Source organism: Chanos chanos, chromosome 3, assembly GCF_902362185.1.
Source record: "Chanos chanos chromosome 3, fChaCha1.1, whole genome shotgun sequence".
Lineage (NCBI taxonomy): Eukaryota > Metazoa > Chordata > Actinopteri > Gonorynchiformes > Chanidae > Chanos > Chanos chanos.
This window is the reverse complement of record NC_044497.1, coordinates 40,999,186-41,026,709: the sequence shown is the minus strand read 5'-3', so window position 1 is coordinate 41,026,709 and position 27,524 is coordinate 40,999,186. Positions and strand designations below refer to the sequence as shown.

At 41.6% G+C, this 27,524-nt stretch overlaps 1 protein-coding gene across 2 annotated transcripts; it reads left to right on the top strand.

The window, feature by feature from the left end:
- Window positions 1-261: 261 nt before the first annotated feature.
- nrg1 (neuregulin 1) lies at window positions 262-27,524 on the top strand. Of its 2 annotated transcripts, XM_030768409.1 has the most exons (9): window positions 262-949; window positions 17,449-17,587; window positions 20,868-20,926; window positions 23,246-23,269; window positions 24,897-24,999; window positions 25,167-25,290; window positions 25,636-25,766; window positions 26,462-26,662; window positions 26,861-27,524. In XM_030768409.1, exons 1-9 carry the CDS (start codon window positions 262-264, stop codon window positions 27,522-27,524), a joined length of 2,133 nt encoding a protein of 710 aa, XP_030624269.1. The 2 variants fall into 2 exon arrangements, with proteins under 2 accessions (XP_030624269.1, XP_030624268.1); XM_030768408.1 differs by lacking the exons at window positions 20,868-20,926; window positions 23,246-23,269 and adding an exon at window positions 20,215-20,282.

The window sequence follows — 27,524 nt, the reverse complement described above, 5'->3', positions numbered from 1 at the left end:
GGAAGTCAGCGCACTTCCTAGATGCTAACAAGGTTACCCTGCCGGCCCACAGAGCTTTCCGTCCATCCCCCACCCCCACGCTGGAATCTGATCATGGAAAACACACTTTACGAGCTACAATGCCTGGTGCTACAACAACCGCTACTGCTGCTGTTTAATGCTCTGAACTAGAGGCTGGGCATCCGGACAGTTTCATCTGTGAGAGAGACAGAAGGACACAGAGAGTCTGAAAGAAAAGGATTAAGGAAGACAGAGGAGAGAATGGAATCAGAGGGAGTGAAGGACTCCTCGGCCGGGTTCTGTGCATCTCCTGAGTCTGTGTCCCCTGAGGGTGATGCTGGTTCTGGCCCTGAAACGTCTCCTGAGGAGGGGCCTGAAGCAGGGGTGCCAGGTGAAGGAGAGGGTGAGGGTGAGCGTGGCCCTCTGGGATGCCTAGGCTTGGCGGCAGCGTCGTGTTGTGTGTGCGTAGATATGGAGCAGGTGCGTGGCTGTGTGCGCTCTGAGAAAATCTGCATCCTGCCCATCCTGGCATGCCTGCTTAGCCTGGCCCTTTGCACTGCTGGACTAAAGTGGGTCTTTGTGGACAAGATCTTTGAGTATGAGCCCCCTACTCACCTGGACCCCAAACGTATCGGACAGGACCCCGTCATTTTTGCAGATCCCACACGAGATCTGCCTGTGTCTTTCCCGCACCCCACCTCCGCCCGCACCCCTATGATCACCGCTGGATGGCCTGAAGTTTTTGTGGAAGGGAAGTCCACAGCAGGACCTTTTGCACCTCTTTCACCAAAAACCACCATTTTCACTCCCACCTCAGCAGTAACTATACACATGAACCCTGGCAGCCAGCCAGGCACTCCCTCCTCTTTCAGACCTGACAAGAATGACATGACTCCCCAATACCCATCACCCACTGTGGAATCTAATGACATCCATGTACCTAAACTCCGTAAGTACATTGTAGTCTGTTCTAGAGTTGTTTAAGGGTTGTCCTTACTCACTCACTTCTCAGAAATAAGCGCTTGAGTTAGTTTAGACTGTATCTTTGATATTTTTTGTTAATTGTGAGAAATATCACAAAAGTCGTTATTATGTGTTATTGATATTGTCAGGGATGTGAAGAACGAACTGGCCTGTGAAATAGGGAATGTAGTTAAAATTATTCCATGCACTTTAGATGTAAGAATAGCCCATGTAGGAAATGCTGAGAAAAAACACGGAAAAAGACAATTATTTCCATCAGTCTATTAATAGCGGTGGTTTCCATCAGTTTGCAGAACAGTTGAGATGGCTTTTATTGTCTTTTCACACCTTCAGAACTCGGTATTCTTGTTGTTCAAGACCAAACTGGGAGTAAGAGCCTGTTGTTGAGCGTCCTGTCTGAAAGAAGACGTGTTGGGTCTTGTCAGTAGTGGTACAGACAGCTGTGACTAAGCCCTACAAGAATGGCCAATTTAACCTGGGCGTCAACGTGACGCAAACTCCCCATTGTAACCGCAACTGACAGTTACTGAAGTTTTAGAATATCGTGCAGAAGCTTCAGCTTTGTCCCACCTAGATTGTGAGAATGTATCATGTACGGCACCCTTATGCTATTGAACTGGAGAGCATTAGTTTGAATGTGAGACTGGAGTGTTTCCTGACCCAATGGTATTTTCCTTTACTAGAAACACATTAAAATCAATGGTTGATAATGTTGCATTTCCTCTAAGCAAATGCTGTGGTGCAGGGAGACTTCCTCCTCTTGACCCGTGCTCCATTTCAAGGTCAGACTCTAATTGATTCCCATCCATCCCGCAGAGAAAGACTATCCTCTGTAATGCTATCTGTCTCCTAACTGCTCTCCACCATGACTTTGAAAGCTGCAAGAATTATAACAGCTGGAAGACTGCCAGACTTGCTTACCACCACGGCCACCACCCCCCTTCCCAGCCCTCCACTCATCTTTCCGCCTTTCTATTTTTTCTTCACCTGCACTGCTTTTAGCATAGTGGGGTGGCATTGACCTAATGAAAGGCACTGTCTCGACTGGGATAGAGTATGACACTGCAGAGGTTATTATGACGATGTGGTAGGTTGTCACACCGCTACCTCTTACTGTCATCACCATGTAGATGATTGATGTTTTATTCATGCTCCATAGTTCTCAGTGGAAGCAGGATAACTTACAGTATTCATTTAAGTCCAATTGAAAGGCAGGATTATATGATCCAGACTCATTCCTTGACAGAGGAAAAAATGCAATGTATGAGCAGGAACAGGTGAACACTCAGCTCTTAGTTTGAGAGTTCCCTCAAAGACTGAAGATGAAATAATCAAAACTAACTCCGGCATCTAATTGTGATACTTTTTACTATAGTTTTTGATGTGACTGCTAACGCAATCCTGTTTTAAATTCTTTGAAATGCTGAGTTCTTAACCTGATATCCACACTGGCTTCTCAGCATGTTTCTGCTCCACCCTGGGCAGTCAGATTCTTTACGAGTTCACTTCTTTTTAACTGAATATGCTTTAATTATTCTGCAGTCCTTAAAGCTCTCTCTTTTTGAGCTACATGATCAATTGTACTGCCCTGAAATGGAACTGCGATCGTTTGAGTTGGTAATCCCAGTCTAAATCAATACCCAGAAAGCAGTTCAGCTGTCTGATCAGGAAGTCAGCTGAAAATAATAGTTAATTCTGAAATAGTTATTCTGATCCTGGAGGCTAAAGATACAGCTAATTATCTCAAATGAGAAAACTGGATGGAAGGATTATCCTAGGAAAAATTCAACCATATGAATTGGTGAGTGAGGATGTATCCCATGTGACACACACTGGACAAACTGGTGATTTGCGGACACAATGAAGTAGTGGAGATTAAAGTATGTTAAAACCACCAAATTTAAAAGAAGTGGTATGCTGCACCAGTTCATGGGTCATGTGAATTGTAGTTGTGACATATTTCCCTGAACAAATGGGTATTTCTTTACAACTATGAACTGTGTAATATTTCATATTTGGTTTCACTGCGATATACTTTCACGTCCAATGCATGATTGCCTTTTTTCATTGTGGTAATGGTCCCGGATTAATCTACTTTTTGGTCACTAACTCTTTTTAACTGAATACATGACAGCGTTAAATATTACTGCATCTCACAAAAATATGCAATGGAAAATGTACTGAACAAACAGTACTGCTCCTAGCCAGCTTTGATTATTTACTCTTTGAGAAAACCATGTATATTGAAATCATCTGTTGTCAGGCAGAACAAAGCCACTCTGGGCACATTGTCAACACAGTTTAATTAGAACCCTGATGGCAGAAAAGCTATTGTGTATGTTGTCCCTAAAAAGACAAAGTAGTTCTGTGGTTTTCTCCTAAAGTTCACTTCGAACTGGAACCACACATCCTTGCAGGATAGCGTCTCACTGCCACTGATTACTTACAACGAAACTTAAAAGCAAAGAGTGAGCACCCAAACAGTGTTTTTATGTGAGGGAATTACATATAGCTTTTGTGAGTCAGTCTCAACACACTGGGCGACACTGTTTGTTACAGCAGGAGGATTATTGGAAACTATAATTACTGATGTAATTTAAAGCCAGGTGAGTCTGAGGTTTCTGTTATGTCAGCCAGGTTGACACAGTCAGAACATGGGCATCTTTTCTTACTCAGACCTCAGCTGTAGTTTATATGTTACACTCACTCTCTACTGCAGATTGCTGCATGTCTGCTCTTTGTTTTACTCCAGCTGCACTGACAGAGGAGTAGGTAGGTTTTTCAGTATAGTTGACTGAACTTGTTTTCAAAGACTTACTTTGTAGCCATGCAGTGGATTGGTTTTCACTTATTACAAACCTATGGAGACAGCTGTCTCGTGCTAGGATATTAGTCATGTTACGTGTGTCTGTCCACAAACTCTCGTATCTTCCTGTTTTACCTTGACCCTTCCCTTTGCCTCCTTTTATGTACCACATCAGACTTGTAGATGCTCACAGGACTCAGGACATGAAATTTGTAGGTCTCTATCCCACTGTACAAATAGTTCTCTAACTGAGACACCATGTGTTCACTTAATAATGTATGTGTGACTTTCCATAGACCGCCATCTTTATGGCTGTGATGATTGCTGTAACCTCTCTCTTAACACTGACTTCTAAAGGCTGTTTCATAGTAATGGGTTGGCATCCATTATTTACAGTCAACAACAACTGCTTTCCTACAGCAAAGCATTTTGGACGAAAAGCTCAGTCGTTACAGCTTTTTTACAGGATTTTCTGCATAAAAATTAAATTAAAAAAAAATATATATATGTATATATGTATTCAGTATGGAAGTTGAATTGAGCCTCTCCTTTGTTCATACTTTTATCCAAATCTGTGCCAAGAATTTTATATTTATATACTTTTGTTTTGTCTCCCATTCAGCCCTTGGATTAGTTAATGGCCTTTAATCGAGTATGTGGATTCCCATGAATGTTGTATTCATACTCCTCTCAGATGTTTTCACTGAGCTTTTGTTCTCTCATAATTGGGGTCATATGAAGGCCATTCCTCCCCAAGCAAATGAATGAGTGTAATGCTATCATTGTAGACTCAAACTTTTACAAGAGATGGAAACCTCCATTCTGTGCAGTGGGGTACTGTGGGAAAAACACACCTTTTGAATGCAAAATTTCGAGAACAAATGCACAATTTGAATCCTGCTTTTTAACTGTAGGTTCTTTTACTTCCTACTACCATCTTGCACTTCTATCTGGTCACTTACTGAAACTTAGCCCTGCAGTGCTTGTATTGTAGTTGGCCCCTTTAACAGTCTGGATTGTTTGCTTGGATTGTATTCTTCCTCACTTGTAAGTCGCTTTGAACAAAAGCGTCTGCCAAATGAATAAATGTCCACATAAACATAAATGACATTGACAACCATCAAAAATCACTGAGCCATGCAACACAATGTTACTGAGGGATTCACTCGTTCAAACAAAGGTGTAACCGGGATGATGATTATCTTAGAGAGATTGTATGATCTAATGGCATGTGCAGGTTTGTGGTAATGTTTGGTGTAGATCATCTTTTACGAGCCGTCCCAGTGGCCTAGTGGTAGCTGGCTCTTCTGTGTGAGAGGTCTGCTCTGCTGTGCTTGGCTGGGCTCTTTTATAGCTCATAAAGATCCTGAGCATGTGTGGTCCAGCGGCAGACATTCTCATCAGTATGGCTAGTGCTGTCACCCACCACCGGAAACACTGCGCAGTCCCATCTGCACTCATAATTAGGTGTCACGCTGAGGATGTGTATTGGATTGCCGAATGCCTTAGAAGTGCATCACAAACATTTGTTGAGCAGAGGGGCCAAACTGAACCGTCTCCCCCTTTTTACGCTCCTCTGCGATCTACTCCGTCTTGTTTTTATGCCCTTCCATTATATCCCAGGTGTCAAGTGTAGATTAATTCTTCTGTCATAGATCAGATGGAGTGCCCGGCTCTGCTGACAAATGTCTCATGACTATGTATACCAGCAGGCTGGGGAGAATTAAGTCATGCCATTATTAGTCACGGTTGATAATAAAATGAAGCTGGCTTTTGCTTTTGTATGCAACTGAATTTAGAAGGAATTGCAGGTCTTTCTGGTAAAGCCAGTGAGAATCAATGCAGTGTGGAGTGGCTTCAGTTTGGGAGGTTTTCGTACAGTGATCATAAGACAATGGTATTAACACTTCAAATGTATTGTTGAAAAGGGGGCCTCTGAAATGGGGGCGCAGGGTTAATGAATTCATTATGCTTATGGAGAAAGGCCAGCTGAGGTGACGGGCTCTAATTTAATTAGACTGAAATGAAGTGACATCTGGCTTTTTTTTTATCAATGAAGGTAGCCATGCCACTATGTCTTTGCTATTCCAAACAAATTACTCTAATGGCTCCGTGTGTTCGATCCTTTGTCCTCCATTAGTGACTCAGCAAATAAAAACAGACTGTCTCTTTTAAATCCTTTCAGTTTTATCCACAAAGCAACCACCCTGTTTAAAGATTTTCATCTTTTATGTCGAGGCTGCAGACTGTGCCAAACGGGATTTGGTTTCAGTATGAAGATCTTAATATTTTGTAATTATGATGTAGATCTTATCATAAGTTTTCATTCCTGTTGTAGTTCTAATATTTTTAGCACAAGGGCTGCTGGTCAGTGACTGTGACTCTTGGGTGAATGGAAAATATTTAACAGATGACAGAAGTGTTCAGTGTTGTTTGTCAGATAAAGTCCATTACCTAATGATGTGCCAACTCTCATCTGTCTTGTGCTGGACCTGAGTGGCTCTTTAGCTCACAGATTTCAGGTGGCCTCAGAGACCCTGTCTGAGTCAAGGGATAAAAACTGTCCAGTATGTGGTTACTATGAGTTACCATCAGAAGCTTTGGCAATAAAAATCAACAGTCTAACGCTGGCAAAAGCATAGTATTTCAAACATGTCTTCGGGAATCATACAAGAAGGCAAAGGCTGAAGGTTCTTACTCTGGTATGATTAAGATGACGTTGCATGTTGGTTGCATTTCAGACAACATCCCGTCGTTCTGTCCCATATCACGTTAATTGGCGCTAATCTCTATAACATTTTTTGTGCCATAGAAATACTAGTCCTACCAGACTAGTAACTACTGTTAGTATTGTATAGTATCATATCTGTGATTATGTCTGTGTAATATGGAAGCACTGTATAACAATATTGTAATGCAATGTACACTGTATTCATCTGTTCTGTTTTTGTTTAAATACAGTTCTAAAGGTATTTTGAGTATAGCTGTTCTCTCCTCAGTATGGACTACTGAGGAGAACTCTGGTCACCCTGAGTCCATGCAAGAGGATGAAAGAGAATCATGATACTGTAGCTTCACACATCAGTATTAAATTGCAGTACAAACAGTCAAGGTCATGAGAGAGAAGGGTAATCTGCACATAACCAGCGTATATGAATCTAGTGCACCATCAGCAATTTTTAGCCCTTTGGCAGAGGAGAAAGCGTTCACTTTCAGCAGCACTGTGTGATTCTCTGCACAGGTATGGCTCAGCACAGATGATGCTTTAAAATATATCGTGTTTGAAAGGCTCTGTGTAGAGGATAAAGTCTTTTTCTGTCTTCTGCTTTACATTACTTTTTAAGTGACAAATGGCCTGGGTACGAGAAAATTACCAACGCATCACTAAAGCACTCTAGCTTTGTGATTCAGTAGTGTCCTGGTCACCTGATAGCTGCTCACAGTGTTCTCCTGTGGTGTGGTCCTGTCACCTTGACTGATGCACACCATGTTTTTGGACCATTTGCCACTAGATAGGGACCAACAGCATCATAAATTATGTCAGTTTGAAATAAACCTTGGAATGTCATTGAGTGTGCATCAGCTAATTCACAGTCATGAAAAGAGAGGATGTCAGAACGGCAATAAGTATTCTTTCAGTAGTCTAGAGGTTAATATTAGCAGTGATTATAGTGTAATGGTTAAAGCCACCAGGAAGCGCAGATTACAGAAAACTCCATCACTTTGGCAACTCTCTTCAATCAATCCACCACACCTAGTGTGTGTGTGTTTGTGTGTGTGTGTGTTTGTGTGTGTCTGTGTATTTCCCTTGAGAGACACTTTCTGTCTCTCCCTCTTTCTCTCCCCGCCTCTTCCAGACCACCTCTCGTAGCCTCACGCAGTGCTGCAAGGCTAATTAGTGCGATGGAATATAAACTATCCTTCACGGATGCGGAACGCATCCTGTCACCCAGAAACTGACGTACCAGTATGACATTTCACTGGCACATTTCAGCAGGGATCGGTGTCACAGCCTCCTGGATGACACATGTTCCGATTGTCATGCTGCGTTTTGTGGCTTACGCTGAGGCTGAAACATAGTCAAGGATAATTCTGTGTGTGCACAGTCTGAACGACACATCTGTGTGAGCGGACATGCCCTTTCTGTAGTCTCTTGGACTTTTCTAATTCCCCATGTGCGCTGGCCCAGTGTGATCGGTAACACCTTCACCAAACACATTAAAATCTTTCCTGCCGTAACACTGGTCTCCCAAACACCTCTGACTAATGCCTTGTTTGTCTTTTCTCTTTTTTCCATTTCCAATCCAATTTGCTCTCTATTCATAGTCTATTTGCCAAACCTGCCATTATAATGAGCCTGAGGTGTGAACACAGATAAAAACACACGTTAACATATGTCTGTAGAAATCCTGAATTAACTCTGCACTGTTTTGCTGTTTCCAATCTAGAACATTCTTCATTCTTTTAGTTCTGTATACCAAACATTTGATTTTCTCCTGTTCTTTTAATCTTTTTTTGTGGGTGACTATTTACCAGGCAGCCTCTGATGAGAATAATTCACCATTTTAAAAATAATTCACAACCTTTTTTTCAGTGCAGAGAAGAGACACAGACTGATTTTTAAATTCACTAATTAAATCGAAGATTAAATCAATAGTTAAATAATTCAGTAATAAAAATACACACAAAAAATAGCAAGGGCACTCTGGTTCAAGAGGACTAGTAATAAAACCCTTCCATATCGCTAGCTTAACTCACAGAACACAGATTCTCATTGGTCTCCTTTAGTTCTGGCTAAATGCACATGGCTGTTTATTCGTCCGGCGACTTCAAGCACACATCTCTGACTCATCTTTCATATTTCCCCCCTTCATATTATTGCCTCATTGGAAGAGAAACAGCCTTTGATAGCTCAGAGCAAAACATTTGTGTATGCTGCCTGATCCACTTTGTGTGTCTGATCTTTAATACATGCTAATGAAGCAAAACATGTAGCACTCTGCATGTTGTTTTATGCATGAAATTTCCCCTCTTTAATTCATCGTTGCTTAGTCATAGTTTATGAGAAGCCAGATGTGATATTTAAATTGTGTTTTGAAGCTTTCAACTTGACAGAAAAACACACTTCAAGTTAAATATTTATCTGTTAAGTTTGGCTACGTAAGCATCCCGTATTTACTGCTTCCTCGACAATGCTCCGTCGCTGTCAGTAATATACCTACTGTCTTACGGAAGAAATGTGCCTCTGCACTGTACTCATTTACAACAACAATTAGCCATGCATGCTGCAGTGATCTGATGGTCCCTCTCCAGGGACAGAGGCAGTTCATTAATAGATGGTCATGAAGAATTCTGCTGGGATGTCTTTCCTTTGTTTGTCTTTGCTGCTTCAACAAGTCTCAGTCAAATCCCTGAGGCCCTCAGCCTCTGATACCACACAGACCAACACACACAGACACACTGAGGCGTGTGTCTACAGTCCTGCCATGTCACTGGCAACTACCATCATCTTCTGTCAACTCTGTTTGCAATGACTTAATCAGTGTGTGAAATTTCTAAACTTTTTTTTCCAAGCAGATCTTTGTGAAGTAGAGGTACACTTACTGCTGCAATAGCATTTGTCCATTGTCAGCACTGACTTATTGAATTTAACAGCCTTCCTGCAGTGGCACAATAGAATAATTGCATTAGGCGCAGAGACAAAGCTATAAAAAAAACTAATGATTTCCCCATGGGATTTACATAATTGAAAACATACCCTAAAATATTTTTTCATCTTTTGCTGCTGCTATATGTCCCAAAATATAGTCCTGACACTGAAAGAGGCTATAGAAATCAAACTGATTCCATTAGCTTCCATTATAGTTATTATTGCTGTTAACACTTAGTTTGCAAAATAGCAGGCACAAAATTGTGAGCTCACTTATAATGGGCAGCACAACCATTAGGTCCAAGTCCACGTTGGTAACAGTCAAAAATTCTTGTGTTTGCTGAGGATAAAGTGTCTTATCTGTCCTGAGAGTAATAACAGCTTCAGGTCAGTGCTTTTATAATTCACTTATTCTCTTTCTGTTCTCCTAGCCAAAAGCCCACAGACAAGTCATATGTTAATGCTTGGTCTATATAATGATAATTCTTTTTTTATTATTCCCCTTCACTATTGTGAGCCAACGATCTTTTTATACTTTCTGTAATATAAAATCTCAAAGTCCTCAATGCCTGTTATTGTTGAAGAACAATGTTTCTGGATGCTTCTCTTTCTTCTGGAATATATCTCCTCATCTTCAGTGGTACGCTTCATCTCATACCCAAAACTTATTTGCAGTCTCTGAAAAAGAAAAAGGAAAAACAAGAAAAGGAAAAATACTTGTTCTTTGTTATATCATTGAATTCTAAACATGTTAGTCATGGCAGATATGCATCCAGAAGTGACAAAACCATTTTCTTGAGGAGCAGAACATGCTTTCAGGGTTGTGCCCTATAGATTTAGGAGCTCGGTCAGACAGCATTAGATCACTCTCCCCTGAGGGAACAGAGAAGAATGACAGAGGCTGTCAGTCAGAGTGTGGGTGAGCGGCACCATGAAAAGAGCAAATCCCATTTAGCATGGCTCAAAGATCCAGAAGGATTTTACTCTAATCTGGAGGTGGAGAAATGTGACATGGAAGCCTGAATGAATGAGTTGGCTAGGTCTCATACGGTTTCTGTGGAAGAGCCAGGAGAACAAAAGGCAGGCATCAGCATGGATAATACATAAATGGGCAATCTCCTTCTCATTCAGCTCCTGATCCAGTTAGAAGCATTTAGAGCACACCATGAAGAATAACATGGCACGCAAGCTGGTCACTCCACAGTGGACATCACCAATGGCTTCATCACAATGAACTGCACTTTTACTTTGAGCCACAGCAGATAAACAATAGTTGGAAAAGGAGATGCAGCCACGGCAAAGCATTTTTAAGATTTGCCCTATTCCTTTGGAACATGTTTGTGCATTAACAGCGACCTATATTTGGAGGCCTTTATAGTTCTTCCTGTAATGGTTACTTTTTACCCCAGAGGCAGCGTTGATTTATCTGTACTGCAGAGTTGCTGACTTAATCAGTAACTGAGGATATTTTAAGGAGAATCAATACACTTCAAATGCTAGCTTCTTGGCCCACAAAATCTAATTCTCATAAATGTATCTTCAAAGTATCCTTTCTTTTTTACAGTTTCCTTATTGCTGTTATTGTGTGAGTAGTGATTACAGTTAAGTGTTGAGTGTCTAGCCCTCAAACTTTTTTTGCATATCACCTAAAAGCTCTGCTTGTGTTTCTTAAAAATATGCCATGGCATCACAATAAATGAAATTTTAATGATCTTGTCAAATTGTGTATAATCAGTGGAATATATGACATTTTAGGAACCTTTTTATTTTTTAAAACATCTCCTATTTTTATCTATAAAGCTCTTCACATGTTTGCCACTTAGTCATTACTAGTGTAAGCCTGTTGGAGCACATTGTGACCCAGCAGGGATTAGTGAGATGAAATGAAATGAAATGTAATGTAATGCTTTGAATTAGAGTGGGTGTGAAAGAGGTGCTTATCTGATGTGAAAGCTTTCAAAGGGTCTGGGCATTTCTTCTGAGTCAGAAATGGCCACTCCTAAAACTTGTAAAACACAGCTCTTTCATAGGTACAAGACCGACTGGACTTTTCCAGTTATCCTCCTCTGAGAGTTTCGTCCTCACAGTTTCTGTTTTCATTTCTGTTGCACTGAGACGTGCCAAGGTTGAGGGCCCCCCATATACTTCAGGAGGACCCATTGCTGGGGGCTGAGGACAGAATTAAGATAGCAGTCAGGTTCATCTGTCCCACTAATGACACAGCAGATTGTTGAGAGAAAACTAAGCCCCAGAGGCCTCTGCACTGGCAAGGAGATCCTGCAGTTTCGCCAAGACATCCATCTCACTCTCGCTCAACCAGTGTCGCTCTGTACTGGGACTAATTAAATAGAACTAGGATGCAATTTGTAACCAAACTTTTTTTGGAGAGCTTTGGACTGGAGCTGACATCTGACAGAACGATCTTTTTTGTCTTGTATCTATGGACAGTTTCACGACTATTTGTTTTGTTTTGTTTTTATATAGTATAAAATACAGAAGATTTACTCTCCATGTTATCCAGAAAAATAAGTTAATATTCTAAGTAACATGCACAGCATATGTACACGTATATTCACAGTAAGTATATTTCACACATCTTTATGCAAAACATTTAGAAAATAATATCAGTAGGGAGTTACCTTCTCATATGAAGCAGTTACTAGGTAATGCTGACTTTCTCAGGTACTGTAGAGCAAAAAGCTGTTTCCTGTGCGTTTTAACCTGAAACCTGCAGAATACACTGTCAGGATGTGGCCTCCGATCTTATCAGGGCACCATACTCTTCTAACCATATAATTTGGGTTTAGGGGATTAATTTCAGTGTCTGTGGTCGCCAGTTGTAGCATTATGTCCTCACTAAAGAGAGCTCTGTTTTGCTCTCTGTAGATGTTGCGTTTACAGTATGACTAATTTCAGCTAATGACAGGATTTGCTATCCAGTGCTTCTGTGATAAGAAGTGCTTAACCTGTAAACCTGGCCTAAATACAGGTTATATAAACTAAACGTGAGTTAAAATCATGTAATTATGTAATTCAGAAGTGTCATTTTTGTTGATGCTACATTGCATAGACACTTTGTTTAAATTCACAGAATCAGCTGGTAAAGTAGAGTAAAGTAGTCGACCTCATCTTCCCTTGCCTTCTCATTACTAACATGAAATAGGAAATACTCAATCCAAATGAAGTTTGAAAATGATATTTTTAGTTTAATCAGAGGACAGCCCTTGGGTTTTTCTGAGTGCCACATCACCGTGATTTAAAATGACTGTGAGTTGCTGCCACAGGCCACATGACTAGTGCAGGCTGTCCTAAAAGTTAAACATTGCGCTTAGCAGCAATTTACTGAGATGAAAGATGTAGCCTGAAGGTCTCGTAGCCTGACAGGAAGTATTTTCCTTATATGGCTTTTAAAGCAAACTCCCCTTCCTCTAGACTAAACCGCAGCTTCATGCTCATTGGGAAGGGCTCTTCACAAATGCATATTGCACAATCCCTGTACACACCTCTTGGCAGCAGCTTTGAAGACTGAAAGTGCATTCAGTCGGCATGGACGCGTGGGCAAACAGATGCTGTGTTTTTACCTGCAGGCATTGGCTTAGCTAGTGTGAAATTAATCATCTGATACTGCTGGCAACGTATAGAGAGTGCGAACACACTGACTTCTCTGTTGAACATGTCCTGCTGTTGAACAACCACAGGCGCTCATCCTAATATTCCAACTCCACCTCCACCATCTGATAGTACAGCAGGTATCAGGACACCAAAGGACACGGCAGTTACACGCCAAACACAGAGACCATGTGGCATGTATAGACTTAAAGAGTCCACCTCTAGAGCTGCTCTCTTTGTTCTTCACCTTGCCACCTGTAGGGTTAGTGTTACATTTGTCTGCAACACTACCATATGGTTGGGCCCATTATTCTGATGGTTGGATTTAGTTTGATGATAATGAAGACTGTGAATGTTTCAAGATATAATATAGAGGATCTCTTTAAACCTGTGTAATACTGTTGTCCTCTCTTTGTAGCCCTGTCTGGTTTGGTAGGAGGATTTCAGATGTTCATGTAGTCCATCGATAAGGTTACGTAGATATTTAGTTTGACGTGTTGAGAGTTAATGGCACTGCACTGCTACTTTCCGGAATTCTCGAGCCAGAAATCGTAAATGCTTAATTATGTCACAAAGTTTGAAGTCAGCAATTGTACTTTACTTAAAAGTGATTAATTAGCCCATGATGCTAAGTTGCAAAGAGGCTGCGGTCAGATTCTAACTGTCAGTCCAGCACTGGCAACACAAGTCATTTAATCTGACATTTTTAAAGTACTTTGTTCTATATGTATCCATTTGTGATTTATCATTATGTCAGTGAAGACAGTGTTATTGGTGATAGATGGACAAAGAAGGGAAAAGAGAAGTACTAGAATATCAACTAACTCTGCAAGTTAAGTAAACCACATACTCTGAAGGTAACATTACCCACCTTTAATTTTGTTGTTATTGGACTTATTTGATTATTGTGCCTCTCCCCTAGTGTTTCCTATCAAAGTTATTAAGCATCTCTCTCCCTCAGTGAAGTCATTCCGGGTAATAGTCTTCTTTTTTTCTCTAAACATCTACACTCCTATTCAAAAATGAATGCGCTTTTTCTAGTTTCTCTGCTCCCATGAAAATATCCACATCACTTTTGCCTCATTCTCCATGCTCTCGCTCAAATGCTAAGAGTGTGTTGTAGAGCATGATGGATTCCCATCCCAGAGGATGCGGGCTGTGCTGAAGCACACACTGGTAACTGCACAGCCATGTGCCCTTGACCACACTCAAGTGGGCTGTTCTCACAGATGTAGAGTGGCACGACACAATGCGGGAAAGTACTGGGGCAGCAAAACCTTTGGAGCTGACGGAGGGTGTGGGGGAGGGGGGAGGGGGGAGCTGCAGCAGAGGAGGTGGAGATGGCCCGTTGGCACTGCACCATTATGCAGTGAGAGTCTCCGCATACAAGGTCTTGGGTTTCTTTTCACAAGCAAAAAATGAAATGGAACCAAATCGATCTGGGCCTTGGTCTCTGACAGGCACGGGAAAAGAGCGGAGCTCAGCTTTACTGCATTGAAACTAAAAACCCCGCTACCTCAAGTACAGCCTGGATTCAGCAGCTACAGACATCTCTTATAGAATCGGCGTGTTCAGTTTGAATAATGCCAACTCTAATGCACTATTACCAGTGAAACATTTCATTTTTCATGCTTTGCTCCTGTTGAATCTGTATATGCTGCAGACCTAACTGTGATATTATGACCTGTATACATGGATTCAATGCTGTAACAACACATTATGATGTAACACCGCATTATGTAATAACTCAACAAAATGTAGTAATAACCCGCATTTTGTAATAACCACTGCAGTATGCAATAATTTATTACAAAATGCGGGTTATTACAAAAGTCCAACTCCCACATTTTGTAATAACCACCAGAATATGTAATAATTTAAGACAAAATGCAGGGAAATTTATTACATACTGTGTTCAGGCTGATAATTACAAAATGCGGTAGATCACAACAAAATGCGGGTGTTATCACATAATGAAGTGAAAATTTATCACATTTTATTATTACGTGTTATTACATGATGTGTTGTTACAAATGCTTTAGGCAACATATAATGATACACTCAGTAATCATTGTTATTTGAGAACAATTTAGGTGAGAACAATGCTCATCTCTTACCGCCTGAATCATTGAAGTAATTGGGTTAGTATAGAGATGAGGCATCTTAAAGATCCCAAACAAAGGGGAGGGAAAAATCACTGGATTTTGATTTTTATCCTTTTTCCATTGAGCTATTCTTATCTAGCAGTGGCATCTCCAGAGAAAATCTGTCCATGCTGGGAGAGCAGTGACACAGGTTGATACGTGTACTGAATGGCCAAGCTGCTCAGACTGTCACCTTGAAAAGACTTGTTTTCTCTCCCAAGACAAATCCCTTTTGTACCTGTGACAGTTTAACCAAGTTAAAAAGTCTAGTAAAACTTCACACATGCAATGTTTGATCAGATAAACACCATCTCTAAGGTTTTGGTTTATCTGACGCAGTTGATTTTTATTAGTTGTTGCTGCTCTCATTTTCCCAAATGGTTATTATTTTTTCACTGTCAGCCACACTATAGATATGTTTTGTCCTTTTCCGAGACAATTTGACAGTTGTTGGGTCTTGACAGATGATCTGCTCTTGATGTCCTATGTTGTACATTTAATGGGAGCAGAGGAAAATAATTAGATTTGCACAACAAAAGCAATCTGTTGCACTGTCAATTATTCAACCAGTGTTGGTCGTCTCTGAGCACAGCAGTACGAGCCTTAGAGATTGAATTGCATTTTACCATCCGGACATGTCTCTTGGTGCAGTGGCTACCTGATGGGGGGTCTCTGACCTATGAAATCATTGCAAGCATTTCAATAACAATCTCTAAGGTAACTCAATTGTCTGTCAGGAAGGAGACATGGTCTCACGCACACACCAGCCATCGAGCAGAATCACCAATATCCTTAACCCTGGGTCCATTGATACTCAGGTCACGCTTGCTTTACCATTGCAAATGAAGAGGGTGGACAGCAATAGAAGTGGTGTCTGGATGCTAATCCACGAGTAGACAGGCTTGTTTTGAGGTTAAGATGGGCATCAGCGCTCTGCTCTTCCTGCTGGAATGAGCCCAGTCCTAAAAGGGATGGTTAATACACCAATTTGTATGAGGAGTCACATTGTCCCAGCTCTGGTGCTGGCACAGAGGCCTCCAGATGGGTTTGCTGGTTGATTCATTGCTTTGTCATGTTATTTTCTGGGCTTTAATCAGGGCAATTCCTGAGTGAGCGTGCAGGTCCATGACTTGGAAACCACTTGTTTATCACGAATGTAATCTATCTCCCCAAAGTCTGATTCAACCGGCTCATGCATATTTGTTTGTGTGGAGGTGAAATCTCATTCGCCCCTCTTCAAAATTGTGACGTCTGGTATTGCGCAGAACTGCAGCTTCTGACGTACAGGTGTTCTGATGCCAGAAGTGACGCGCGGGATGAGGTAGATTGGGGGGAAAGTGCTTATTTAAATTGTTGAGAGGCCATCCGACACAGTGGCGAGAACAGGTAGAGAGGAAGAAGGCATTAGCCAGAGAGACACACAGTGCAGAGGGGTAGAGCTATTGATCCACTCATCCACCAGGGCGAACGGACAAAGTATCGATGGGCAGAGAAGACATGCGGCTTCATATATCCAGATATCACAGAAACCTCACAGGTGCAGCTTCAGCTGGGATTAACATTTTACTTGAGTTATATTTTATCATTAACAGTTCTTTTTTGTACTTTCCTGATTAGACAGTTCTTTTTCAAATGTGATCTTTGTTTTTGTTAAATGTTCTTGTTACAAAGTGTTTTGGGTGTTGCTCAGTAATTTTGATAGTTTTTTTTTTCTATTTTAGTTCTTTCTTTCAGGTTTGGCTTAATTAGTTGTTGAGTAGCATGATTCTGTGGAATATTACAATGAAAGGGCTTAATTTCTTTGAAACGACTAGTTTAGCCTAATTTATGGTATTAATGAGTTACATGTTTTTGCAAAGTGAAGTTTTATCTTGTCGATAAAATATTAGAAGCACTTTCAAATTGTAAATAAAAATGTTTATTCCCATAAATAGGTCTTCCGCTGCTATGGGATTCATTTACAAACAAGCATATTTCCTCAAGGTGAAGAGCTAGCATTGATTTCTTTGTGTTGATTTCTACTTCTAAGGAAATAGGCTTGACCTACAGGTTATTTGTTCTGTAATATTTCTGTGATATCCGACCGCTATTTGCCGTTTTTTGAAGACGCTGTGAGCAGATGTGTTTTTTGTGCTCCAGGATTAGACAGTGAATGAGTCTTGAGGATGCAGGTTCCAATTTTGCACCTAGTGCAGGTTTTGAACTTGGTGTCCATTTCCTGTGATCCATCTAAGAGGTCATGTCTCTTTCTGCAGCTGCCACCAGCACCACGCCCTCGGTGAAGACGTCCAGCCACGTGTCACGCTGCAGTGAGAGTGAGAAGGATTACTGTGTGAACGGTGGAGAATGTTATACCCTGGAAGTCACACCTGGCAGCACAAAGTTCCTCTGCAGGTAGGAAGTGCTCTAATACTCCTAAATTATACAGCTTTTTTTGGGTCTTTTTTTTTTTTTTTTTGGTACTGTCTGTACCGAGGATGTTAGTCATGCAGATAGGGTTTAAACATTTCCAGGGTTTCTCACAAAATTAACCACCATTTTCTCCTTTATATACTATATTCTACCGACTTTTTAAAGGCACTTAATTATTCTTCAGAAGAATGTGTTTTCACAAAGCTTATTGAAAACTGTAGTGATTAAAGTGTTTGCTATCTACATTCCATTTTAGACTTTTCTGCCTATTGCGAGTTCAGAGCCCATTTTAATCAAAGGCAGTGTCAGCACTGAGATAACAGACAGAGGTCATGCATTAGAAACTTAAGCATCAGCCCTATTTTTTATTATTATTATTTTTAGATCACTACTCTCTCAAAAGGACAGCACTGAGATTAAAGGAACGTGCACAGTATCACAGGAAACATTCTGAGGCAACCTTACTTTGACAACCAGGGCTGTGAGGAAGAGGGATCATGATGCTAGAGAGAGAGAGAGAGAGAGAGGGAGAGAGACAGAGAAAGAGAGGGAGGGAGGGAGGGAGGGAGAGGGATAGGGGGGAGAGAGAGAGAGAAAGAGAGAGGTCCCTCTCTGCAGGGTCTTGCACATTTCTGTATTATTAATGGATGCTCTTCTCTTCTCCTCTGTTCACCCTGTGCTCCAGTTAGGCAGACTCCAGTCAGGGCTCGGTCATATTTATAAGTTGCCTCTTTCTGGATATCAAATGCAAGACGTAGTTGTGCCAAGATGAATTTCATCTTACCACTCTGCATCCCAGGTGTTCAAACATACAGTTCCATCTGAAAATGATTTATCATTCAGCTTTATAATTCAGCTTTGATAGTTTGTATGGACATGACCTTCTGATTTATCGGTCAGTTTTGCAGAGGTGGCACACCACCACTGCAGCTCAACACAACGTCTTCATTTTAAATGCTCAATTGGAGGCTTGACATTGCCAGGGATACACTTTGGCTCTGTGCCAGCTATCCAATACAGGAGAGGAGCTCTTACTGTGCACTGAGAGATTGAGTTTCATCTTAAATACTTGAGTGACTAAGCAGAAAAATGCTGCTGTCTCTAGAGACCTCCGTTTCCATTCAGTAAGCACTGCAGGATGCCATCACGAAGAAGAGAAAATTTTCTGTCTTTCTTCTCTGTCTGTCTTTGTCTCTCCCTCTCTGTGAGTATTATAGACCATGTCAGAGAGCTGTATTGGGCAGAAACAAGCTGCTTGCTCAGAGTCCCTGGGGAGACTGGATCTCTGAGGTCTTAATAGTCTAAACATGGCTCCGTAAGAGATCTAGAGGATCTCTTACCAGGAGACAGACAGCAAACAGGAGTAACTGCGTGTATAGACAATGTCTCACAGTACCAGTGGATATCCCACTGTATTTCTGTTCTTTGTTTTGTAATATCTCCCCTGTTATCACATAACAGATGTCAGATGACAATATTGGCTGTGAATGGCGAGCTCTAGAGTGTAGTATGGCAGCAACTAATTTCACGAGTAATGGTCTTGCGGTTCCTTCCGTCTTAAACATACACATCATAATGTCATTTTCACTTCTAGTCTATGACGATCGTATGTCATTTAGATCTGAGGGATACCATTTCTGCCATCCATCCCAGCTCTGGAGTGCTCTCTCAGTGCTCAGGATCTCTCAGCTGCAGTCTCCCTCCCTCTCTCTCTCTCTCTCTCTCCCTCTCTCTCTCTCTCTCTGTATCTCTTTCTCTGTATCTCTTTCTCTCTCTCTCTGTCTTCTCTCTGCCCCAGCTGCTAAGACCTTATAATAGGCACAGCTGGAAGAGGTTGGAGGCTGTGTCTGTCACGCCACTAGATCCACTCCTGGGGAGCTTTACCAGTCCCTGCTCTGTCATCACGTACCAGATGGCCCGCTGAAAGCTGGGGACTGGAACAGTGCAATCTTGGCTAGAGACCCTTGGTTTAATGCTTGCTTTTACATGAAAACAAAGGCTGAAATGTTTCCTCAAAAACAGTTGTGATCTGTCTTATCATCATTCACTATCAGACAATGCTGTATGCTTAAGCAGTGGGGTAGCATCACAATATTATTTGTTATCGCTGAGCCGACTTCCTGTCGATGCAACTCCCCACTTAAATGCAGCGTCACATCAACAGGTACAATCAGTATACGCTATTTCATTTGAAACACAATTGGCATTATTTTACCACTTCCGAGATCATCCACCCTTTTGTAGAGCAAACGCTGAGTTCAGTTACAAATGCAGTACATCAGTCTGTGTCAGACCACTTTTGCTGTTGTGGATTAGGGAAATGATAGGTGAGTCTAATAAAGGGCTTCATGACCACGCTCAATATTCTAGAATTCTCATCCTGCTAAATTATTTTTTGAAGTAGCTTTAAAGATTCTGTAGATTATAAGCACCAAAGAACTATTTTCCGAGGAATGTCACTTCTTCATTTCTATTGTGTGTCATTGTGTTGTGCGGTACATTATGCTGTGCCGTTTGTGTTGTGCTGTGTTGTTTTGTTTTGTTTTGGGTTTTGTTGTGTGTGGTGTACGTGTATGTGCTGTGTGTCTCATTACCTCTCTGTCCACCAGGTGCCCCAGGGGATACACGGGGAATCGCTGTCAAACCACAGACCCTGTCAGAGTCATAAACCAAAAACGTATGTGAATTCACTGAGCCCAAGCGCACGCTGCATCGCTGGTTTTTTACGCCCCACCCCTCTCTGTTCCAATCACTGTCTTCCCCCCAGAGCCTGCCAGCCAACCCATCTGTCCCCTCGATTAGATGTGGACAGGTGCGTGAATGTGTGTGGTTCAGGATGCTCCAAGACATAAATCAGTACACATGCTAATTTGAAGCGGACATTTAACATTTCAGATGCTTTTGTACTGTCATCTCTATTGATGGAAGATGCTCCAAAGCAATTGATAACACCACAGTTTTTACCACATGGTGTTCAAAGCCATTCCATTGCATTTAATCTTTTATTAATTGCTGTTTTAAAGGCAATGTTTTAAGATATTGGAGCGTGTTGCCCATTAGTAAGACTTTGGTTGGGACGTTATTTTCAGGCAGAGGTATGCGCTGCAAACATGGATTATGTTTGTGAGACATCCTCATCTAACTCTCTGGGTGGTGCAGAAAACACCAGTGATGCACGTGAGTGTGGGGAGAGCTTTGGGTGTCAACTCACTTCCTCTCTCTCTTCTCTCTTCTCTCTGTGACTTTTTTGTTTCCCTCTCAGGTGCCCAAATGAATTTACTGGTGATCGCTGCCAAAACTACGTAGTGGCCAGCTTCTACAGTACGTCTATTTCCTCTTCCTGTCTGTGCTTGGATTGGAGCATGCTCAATCAACGCTACTTCCTGTTGCTTTGTTTGTTTTTTTGTTTTTCCTCCAAGACTATAGATAGACCAGGGTGTTTGTGTACTTCTTTTATTTTTTTTGGGTGTGTTCCATACCTACTCCTCGCATGTTTCAAGTTTTTAACCTAGTTTTGTTCAGTCAAATATTAACGTGCAAGCTGTGAATGATCTAGTGGAATGACGGATTGAAAAAATCTGGCCGTATGCTTCAAGTACTGCAAGCGATACAAGACATCAGTTATTTATTAAGTGTGTGTAGAGACCATTAGACTTACTGCAGTGATGTTAGCCCATGGTCTCATTTGTGTTTGTTTCAAAGATATTCAGTGAACATACATCAAACCTTAGAAAAGCATTGTAAGTTAATCTTGCTGGCTGACCATAAGTGCCCTGTAGTTAAATGACATCATCATACTGTTTCCCAGTTCACTGGTTGAGCAGTTACAACAGGGAGTAGTGTCGTCGCTAAGCTCGGGGTTGAACTTTAGCACAATAATATTTGCCATTTACCTATGTCGAACAAACACATAGTTTGAGAACTAGTCATTGTGGACTTTGGAGGCCCTGTAAAAGCTGAGCAGACCCCATTAACAATCTCCTTTGATGTCCAGTCCTGACATGGAGATGAATGGTAGCCATGTGAGACAAGGCCTCAGCACACTCACTGCAACTTGCTCATTAAGTAGAAAAACAGAAACAATATAGAGCTCAGGTAAAAAAAAAAAAAAAAGGTCTCTTGTCCAACAGGAAACACATTGTACATAGACTAGTAAGAGGATAGAGGCTAAGGTAAAGGTTACAGGTATGTTGCAATCTTCATTAGCGCATTGCATATTTCATAACATGGGGTAAGACAATGTTAATATTTTAATACTTCCACCTGCTGGTGGCAGACCTCCATTGTATTTCTGTCGCTTTGGGAACATGGTTCAGGCGGTGAAGTTCAGCTGTGCAGTTGTGCTGAAATTATCCTCTTAATTGGGATTCAGTCCATTTAGAGCCGTCATACTTCTCCTGAGAAACGTTCTTCACTTTTGTGGAGACTTTAGATTTGAATTGGCTCAGCAGTGAAGTCCCTCCATTGTATATGAGCAGATTAAATGATGCAGTGGCTTTTCTAGGACCCTTACACAATGGCTCCAAAGCACACAGGACTGAGTGCAACAAGATTTCATCGGCATTTGTTAGGTGCCTTTAGGTGTTGCATTAATCTTCCAGTGTACAATCAAAAGAGTAATGATCCAACAGAAGGTCACTAGATGGTGATTATCCTCTCTGTCGTGTGGCTAGAGAGTGTTTTTGCTTTGTCTGTACATGACAAGCAAATACGTGCTTTCAGACAAGCATATGAATATGCAAGGTTACAGTCAACATATTCTCCTTTCCTTTGTCCATCAATTCTGAACCTCCTCCGTCTAACAATCACTCACAAACCGTGTATCAGTAGTATCTTTGATTTCAGATATTTTGGTTAAGTTTTCAAGTATCCATGTGAGCAGAAGTTGAAGTGTAGTAAGATTCTTTCACTGATATGTTATATAGTAAATAGTGTGCAGGTACAGATGTGACTACAAACACGTTAAATGGATCACATTGAAATATTTGCCTCGCTTTGGTCACAGTCTCTCAGCATATTTAACTGGCATGGCTATTGGTCTTTGTGGTGATAACTTGATCGATTCGTGTGATGGAACTGTCCACTGTAGAGGTGAAGTAGTCGAAGTGGTGAATGAAAAATGCATGGCCCCTGCAGCATGTTTCCCCAGGACACACATGATTGTAACTACGTTTACATGTCCGGGGTTTCAAACCTGCTTGTGTGTAGACGACATTTCCTCAGTCGAAAGGAGCCTGTGGTGATTAAGCAAGCACAGTGATGTTTGCACGTGCATGCCATTGTGTTGTAACTAACTAATGGTTACAAACATGTATATTTAAAAAAAACAAAAAAAACCATTGTTATTAGGTTAACAAAAAAATTAACTCGTTTTTTGATGTGCAGATGAAATTTTCCAGAAAACACAGCAAAGCAACATATATTATTATACGTGTTGTACAGTTATTTTGAATGTTTATGAGATAAATGAGAAATTCCGTAGGGATTACGGAACACAGTAAGTGTTGTTAATGTTCGGTAGTGTACCTCAATCAGCTATTGCTGAGAATGTCAGTCAGTTAGAACATATACTCTATCCATCCAATTTCAAACAAACTGTTTTTGTTTCCTTTTCTGTTTGTCACCTTTCTGCTTTGGCAGAACGTCTTGGGATTGAATATATGGGTATGGATCGTTCCTTCCTCCTAGTTTTCCAGAATGTAGGACTAGATGCTTGAGCCTCTCCCTCAACTCCAGCCAGTCTCCTTGTGCTAATGAAGGGATCGTACAGCCATAACAGAGAGTGATTAATGATCATACTGTTCTGTTTGCAAACCGTCACTTAGGTCTACTCACAGGAGAGAATAAAGACATCTTATCTAAATCTCACAGAAAGTTCCTGCAATTTATAGTCTTTTGAAAGCCGCATCATAGCTCAAGATGGTGTGATGATGTGCAGCTTGCTTGACTCAGAAGGAAGTATTCAATTATTCATGGAGACCTCTGATGTGGTTCCATTCAAGGCAAAAGTGAATTGCCGTCTCTAACACACAGAGACACAGAGACATACACACACGTACGCGCGTGCACAACACACATACACACACACACATACACACACACACACACACGCATGCACACGCATACACATAAATGAGCTCTCAAATTAGTAAACCTCACCCAAACCACACACGGCTATACAGTGCACAAGATATATGAGGTTCTGACAGTCAGAGGCTGTATTGAACATCAGTGCTGCAGTGGTTATGCTGTATGTACAGATCCCTTCAGTCTTTGCTTTGCCTTTCCACCCTGCATCCTGTCTCCTCCTGCATGCTATGCCAGACATATTCCTCCTCTCTGTCCTCCCTTCATTTCTCTATCTCACTCCTCCACCTCATATGTCTCTCTTTTTTTATGTGGGTTTTTCTTTTTTTTATTGCAATCATGTCTTGTCACATTCCCGCTAATTTTTTTCCCCCTTTGTCTATACGTAGTAATGGCAGTTGTGTCACAAGCCTGTTTTAAAGGATGAATGCTACTGAAAAAAAAATTGTCATTTTAAAGACCTATTTTATAGCAGAATTTGCTCACAGGTAATCTGATGCTGTACAAGCATGGTTAAGTCATGTTTGGAACAGATGTTGGATTTGGCTGAGGCATCATTGCACTTTGCCGATGGTGCTGCACTTACATATTTCAAATCGATTATGAATTGATTAGGCACATGTAGAATATGACAGAAAATCCATGTCAAGTCAAATGGAACAGAACCATTGATGAGGTCTTGATTTAATGTGTAATTACACAGAAGAGATCAGGTCCTGTGAGCAAGCACTGTTACGGTTTTGTTTTTGTTTGTTTGTTTGTTTGTTTTTTGTAACAGTCTGTAACATTGTAATGACATAACTAAATGCATGGTTGAATGGTGAGTGAGTAGACTTTTCTGTAGAGATGTTGTTCTCACCACAGAGGATGTGTCATTGATGATGATGATGATGATGATGATTTCAAACTGACCTTGACTTTACACTTCCTCCTGTTCCCTCCCCTGTCAGCAAAAACCCTTCCTGTGATCAATACGATACATCTCTGCTCTCACATTATTGATAAATGTCCTCTATGATGAATAAATGCAAGTTTGACTATAACAGTAAATGTACCCCATGGGACTTACTCTGACTAAAAGACTTGCAGAATCCCCTATATTTCCAACTGAGAATACTGCCCCATATTAGACAGTATGGGCGTGGTTTGATTTTTAATGATTTTTTTTGTCGAAGGTGTAAAAACATTCTGTCCTTTCTTCCAGAAACTGAAGAGCTTTATCAGAAACGTGTGCTGACTATAACAGGCATCTGCATCGCTCTGCTAGTCGTTGGAATCATGTGTGTGGTAGCCTACTGCAAGACAAAGTAATTACCATTTTCTCTTTTGTTAGTGGTACACATATGGTACACACATTTTCCCATCATACCGTAAACTTAAACCAACAAGCTTAATACTCGGATAGTACAATAATTTGAGGTAGTGATGGGATGTCAGAGCAATAATTCAGTGAGAGCTGTGTTTGCACGTGTAGGAAACAGAGGAAAAAGCTGCATGATCGCTTGAGGCAAACGCTACGAGAACGCAATGCCATGGCCAGTATGGCTAATGGCTGTCAGGCCCCCAGCCAACCCCCAGACAACATCCAGCTTGTCAATGTAAGACCACATTCGTTCCCCCGCACCTCTCTCTCTCTCTCTCTCTCTCTCTCTCTCCTTCTCCCTCTCTCTCACATTCAGTCTCACTAGGTTTATATCTGTCTGTTGTAAGACTAAAGTTTGTCTGTGTAGTACAACATGAAACTGAGTGAAATGAGAGGCCATCGACGGAGTATTGGTAAACACAAAATTCATCCAGTCATGGATGCAAACATTTAAAATCTTGCATAATAACATTGTTATCTTGACAAGAAAAGAGTGGAAGCTCAGTTCATCAGATCTGTCTGAGCTTCTGAAACAGTATGTTCATGGCCTATTGAAAACCTGTTTGTCGTCTCCTTGTAGCAGTACATGACGAAATCCGCCATCCCGACCCAGCATGTGATTAAGAAGGAAACTGAAACATCCTTTTCCACAAGCCAGTACACGTCATCAACCCAACAATCCACCCCCGTGACTCATACCTCCAGCCAATGGTACAGTACAGCACAGGAAACACAGCTTCCTCACTAGAGGGATTTTCCCTTTTCTCCCTCTTACAGCCACTAACTCAGTCAAGGCCCACTGGCATTATATAACATGTGCTTTTCATGTCACATGTTAGGTCACCGTTGTCAGAATACATCAGTGTTTACTAAGTGCAACTATGTTAATTAAACCAGCCTTATTTCCACCAGCTTTAGTTTTGTTCCTCTGTCCTATTATCATCATTAAAGCAAGGCTTTTACGTTGTCTCCTCTAGTTTAGTTACTGAGTGAATGATTCTGCTCTCGTGGATGCGGAGGTTGTTGGTTAATGTCTTTAATTCTGCTTGCTGAGTTAAAGTGAGAGTGCAGCTCAACTGTGTAAAGAATGTATAGATGAGGTGACGTTAGGAATTTGGCCAAGGAAGGATACTTAACTGGATGAGATAATTCTGCATTGGGTTTAGGTTTTTCAGTTAGAGTTTAAAGATTTCTATGAGACAGGTGTCATTTTTGTTGATGCTAGTGTTTAAGGCATCTTTCTTATCAATTAATAATGCTTTGAAATAGAACCTGATGCAGTACAGTGTGAATTGCCTTGTATAATAAATCAAAAGAGTTGTAGTCAAGTTTTGTTAATGACGTATGTTGAGTTTGCTTCCATTTGTCTGATTTGGTCTGATTTGGTTTGGCCTGTGTAGCTGTAGCTGGAGTAATGGGAAGAATGAGAGTGTGGTCTCAGACAGTCAATCTGTCCTGGTGATGTCGTCAGCGGAGAACAGCAGACACGGCACACCCAGTTACAGAGGACGTCTGAACGCCACTGGCGGCACCCGCGAGCTGAGTGCCTACCTGAAGAGTTCCAGAGAGACACCAGAGTCCTTCAGGGACTCCCCATACAGTGAGAGGTACAGACATACAACGAGCCCTCTAATTGCCGGAAAGAAGCAATGAGAGTTTTTTTCTATTACTTTATCGACCTTCAGAGACATGTCTGTCATTGCTCGTAGAGCAAGGCTCTGTTATTCTGTTTCAGGTGTAAGAACTATATACTGGGACCATAGGAATAAAACATGTTTACATGTATTCCTTTCTCTCTGTTAAAGGTATGTTTCTGCTATGACAACACCCACTCACCTGTCTCCAGTGAACCTCCTGTCTCCAGTGACACCCTCCTCTCCGCCCTCCGAGTCATCAGTTCAACTTACCAGCCTGGCCATGTCTGTTCCCTCCATGGCCACAAGCCCCTCAGGTGAAGAGGAGCGCCCCCTCCTGTTCATCACTTCTCCGCAGCTCCGCGACAAGCAGCATCAAGAGCAAAGCCGCAACCAGTACCAACGCAACTCAGCCCACTATAACCACGGCCTGGAGGACTCCAGCCCACTGCCTAGCAGCCTTTGCATTGTGGAAGACGATGAGTACGAGAGCACACAGGAGTATGACGCATCTAATACCACAACACCGCAGAGTCCTTCTGACAAAGTGCCCAATGCCCGGGCCAAAAGAACAAAGCCCAGTGCCCCCCAGACAGGCCAGGCTGCTGAGCAAGCCAGCAGCAGCAGCAGCTCAGAGAGCAGCAGTTCAGAGAGTGAAACAGAGGACGAACGCGTAGGCGAGGACACGCCCTTCCTCAGCATACAGAACCCTCTGGCCGGCAGCCTGGAGGGGGACAGTAGCAGGACTAACCCCGCGCTGCGCCTTTCCCCACAGGATGACCTGCAGGCCAGGCTAACCAGCGTCATGGCCAACCAAGATCCTATTGCTGTGTAA